The following is a 4,067-nucleotide window of genomic DNA, read 5'->3' as shown; positions in this document are numbered from 1 at the left end:
GGTGGGCTCCTGCCAGCGGGCGTGGCGGGCCTCGGTGGGCAGACGGGCGGCCCGGGGCGGATGCGGCAGCCGCGGGCGTCGGGCCCAGCGACGGCCCCGGGGCGTAAAGGCGTCGCGCGAGGCCCGAGGAAGAGAGGCAGGCGGCCGGGACCAGGCAAGGCGGGAGGCTGTGGCCCTGAGGCCGGGGGGCGCGAAGAGAGCAGGCAAAAGAGGGGGATGGTGGCCCGGGCGTCTGGGAGAGAAGAGGTAAAAAGTGACAAGTCGGGTGAGGCGTTCGGGGCTGGGAAGGCCTCAGCGAGGCGGCGAGTGGAGGGGCCGGGGGGCCAGGTGGGCTCTTCAGACCCGTCGGACCGGCCGGGCTTCGAAGCAGCGAAGGAGGCGGAGCTCCCCTTGCAATCGGGAAGACACAGTAAGGAAGCACGCAGGGGTCACTCCCTTTCTAGCCTTTGCACCCCTTCTCCTGCACCCACTGGCGTTTCACTTGCATCTACATGGGCTTTACTGATGCACACGGTTGACCCTGAGAGAAAAAAACAGGAATTCGCTTAAAAGGTGTTTGTCCTGTTAGGATTCCTTGCTCAGAAGTTCTGTAAAAGGAATTCCTACTAGTGATTCACTTTGGCTTGTATGAAATCATGATGCTAGAGGTTATTCAGCTGTCTTAGAATTTATACAGGACCTTAATAGAAATTAGGTCTTTGATTTAAAAACAAATGTATGTTTCCATACGGCTATTCAGGGAAATAAAAATGGATGGCTTCACAATTTTTTTTTTTTTTTTTAAGTGATACTGCTTTTTCCTCCTCAATGTAAAATCTTTTCTGGTATGTTTTGTTGTTTTGTTCAGCCAAGGAAAAAAGAAAAGTTACTGAAGCCTCAAGTGATGATCCACAGCCAGGGATTGACCTGGTAAGAAAGGAGTCATTAACCAGTTCGGAATCTTTCCAAATAGTGGAATGCAGTGAATTTCAAAGTATGGCTTTCTTGCAGTCTTTGGGTAAGGAAAGTTTGGTAAAAGGTATTAAAAGAAGAATTCGAATTAAAAAATTTAAAAGCTTAGAACGGCCACCTCTCAAAATAACTGAAAATAAGGCTACACAAAATAGTAAGGTTGAATTCCAAGATGAACTGTACAAGAATACTCCAAAATATTCTTGTAACAGCTTGTCACCTGGAGTAGAAAATAATTGCATTTTAAGATTACGTGATTGCAGTTGTTTCCCCCATTCCAAGAGTTGTAATGATGAAAATAACCTTGCATATAAACCTGATGGTGGATATATGCATGTACCAGAAAATTCCTCAGAGTTAAAGAAAGAAAACCCTAGGGGTCTTGGAGATAAGAGTGACACAAATAATATTCCTCAGCTTTTACAAACTGAAGAAAACTTAATGGGAGTAAATCAGTTATTACTTGAAGAAAATGACTCATACCAAAGTAAAAATAAGGGCTTGCTTTCCTGCCTTCAAAGTGAAAAAAATAAACATTCATTAGAGGAGAGCAGTGTTGGGAGAAAACCCAGAAAAAGGATGAAGGTGTCTGAAAAAGGAGATGAAATGGTTATTAAGATGAAATTCTCTAATTTGTATAACAAATCTGAGCTGGTGTTACAAGAAAACAAAACAGGTGCTGAAGGTAAAAAAACAGAGACTTTAGAGGCTAAAAAAAGTCCTTTAGAAGTTTTGAGAAAAGTAAACAATAACACGCTGTCACCAATGGATCATTTATTAAGTCTTCCAGAAACAGGGAAAAAAACAAGTCATGAACACCATGTAAATCCTATGTTTCAGAAAACTCTTGAGCCACTTTCAAAAGAAGAAAAAAAGAATGCTTCAGAGCCTTTAGGATGTAAAAGGATGGATCCAGAGGAGTATTTTAAGTGGATGAAAAACTCAATAGTGAAGTCACCTAGCGATTGCCATCCTATTGAAAAGAGAGCTTCGAGGGAAGACTCGAAGAATGAAGCTGAAGAATCTAAATTTAGCTGTCAAAGAACAATACCAATGACTGGCAAAAGAACTTGGCCTTGTTATTCATGTGCTAGAATATCTGCCCAGTGTTGGAAAAAGGCTTCCTTGCCACAGTCAAATAACTTTCTTCCTGGGTCTCAGGAAAGTTTTAGGCAAGATGATTTTCTTAAACACCAAACAAAACAAACTCATTTAACTGATTCCAAATTGATGCTACAAAGTTCTCTAACAGAAACAAGCAGTGAATCTTCAAGTAGAGAGAAATTGGATTCTAATTTAAATTGTTTATCTTCAGTCTCTACAGTGGAACCTACTTTAATGGTTATAAAGGAACCTATCATCAATGATAATAAAAAAATGAAGTCAGAGAAACTAAGCAGAAGTGCGTCAGAGGTAGTTTCTAATACTATTGAAGATACTCCATTAACTAATGTGACTCAAAACTTAACAGGAAGTAAAAAAAAAGATAGAGGGAATTTAACAAAACTGAATTTGACAGTGGCTTCCCAGGATGGCCAGGAAGCAAATAGCTCTACAGGCAAAACGATTCATCGAAAAGCATGCATTGCTAAGCAAACACTGGTTGTTCCAGACTTGATTAAGATATTGAACACAGGACGGCTGACTAATTTTAAAATTCCCTTACTTAAGAACAAAACAGAAAAAAGAATAATACATGGCAAGTCATCAGAGAGAGAAGTATATAGTCCCCTAGAACTTCTTGACAGTTTATCTGGAGCAGAGGTAAGGCAGAATAGGACTAAAGAAAATGTCACCACAGTAACTTCAGGACCTCAATCTTTGAGCATACAAAATAGTGTAGTTCCAGTGCAAGCTGGTTGTGACTCATACTGCAGTAAGAGTTCCTGTATTATTTCTCCAAGCTTTTTAAAGCAAGGTAATGATAATAAACCATCTAACCACATCTCTAAACCAGGCAATATTGTTTCTAATAAGGAAGCTGTTTCTCTCACAGTTGAAAATAATACTATTTCTTGTGATCCTGGGTATATAAAGAAAAGTCCTGCCTTCTGCTCTAGTGAACAAGAAAGATTCAAAGCAGTTTTCTCTGAAGTTAGTGGTAGAAAAATGACTGAGAACGTTTCAGAAATTGAAGTGGGGTTTCCAGATATTCTTAAAGCATATGAAGATGATGTCCTCTTAATTGATGTAATTCAAGATGACCCAGACCTCTTTGGAGTCTCCAATGAAGGGGAGCTCTCATTTACTTCCGAGGTTCCCGTGATAAGCCAGGAGCCCGATGTTGCTGAAGAGCACCAGTCAGCAGACCCCAAGCACATGGAACTTCCAGAAAAAAAAGAACCAAGTGATGACTTGAGGTATGCATATTCAAGTATGCCTTTTGGTACAGATTATTGTTGCAGGTTTCAAAAGCACTTTCTACTCTTAGGTGTCACTAATTTATTCAGTGATCGTTGACGCTCCATTATTTTTTTAACCCAGTTATTTATTAAATGTAATATAGTGTATAATTGCTAAGACCTGGAAATGTCATTAATGCTGAAACTTAGAATCAAAATAAAACAATTATATATATTTGAAATTTTAATGGAGCAGATTAGCTGTTCAGAATTTTAAATGGTGGTTTATAAAGTGGCTTTTTAAATTAGTGAGATTGCTTCTTTCAAAAGTCAAATTTATTTTCATAGTTTTTTAATAATTGTAAATACACAGATATACTTTTATTTCAACCAAGTTACGTATTAAGAACAGTGCTATGTATTTTAACCCATTTTCTGTGGCTTCCTTGTTAGACAAAAAATCCATTTTTCAGTGACCAGAGAAGCCTTGGAAAAGTTTATTTGAATTAGAGCTTGAAAGTCGAATCAAAAGTTAAACTAATATTCAGAGGGGAAAAGCACGAATTTTTTTTCATGGTTTTACTTTTAAGGTGATGGTTTTATTTTTTTAAATTTATTATTATTATTTTTTGAGTAAATGTTGCTTTAATATCAGCAAGGATAGAATAGGCATCTTGGTTAAAAGCAAGTAAAGGTGATTCTTTTTTTTTTGCCATAAATAGTAGAATTTTTATTTATTTTGTTTTTAATTTTAGAATTTTATTTATTTATTTA

At 38.5% G+C, this 4,067-nt stretch overlaps 1 protein-coding gene across 1 annotated transcript; it reads left to right on the top strand.

Moving 5' to 3' along the window:
* Window positions 1–822: 822 nt before the first annotated feature.
* TOPAZ1 (testis and ovary specific TOPAZ 1) lies at window positions 823–3,586 on the top strand (the record flags this gene model as incomplete). Its single annotated transcript, XM_022553905.2, has 1 exon — window positions 823–3,586. A coding segment is annotated over one exon (2,589 nt), but the record flags the coding sequence as incomplete, so codon positions are not given.
* Between the last annotated feature and the right edge of the window lie 481 nt (window positions 3,587–4,067).

Source organism: Delphinapterus leucas, chromosome 10 (genome assembly GCF_059928025.1).
Source record: "Delphinapterus leucas isolate spDelLeu-1000000601 "Yukka" chromosome 10, BTC_Dleu_Yukka2, whole genome shotgun sequence".
Classification (NCBI taxonomy): Eukaryota; Metazoa; Chordata; class Mammalia; order Artiodactyla; family Monodontidae; genus Delphinapterus; species Delphinapterus leucas.
This window is presented reverse-complemented; position numbering and strand designations above follow the sequence as displayed.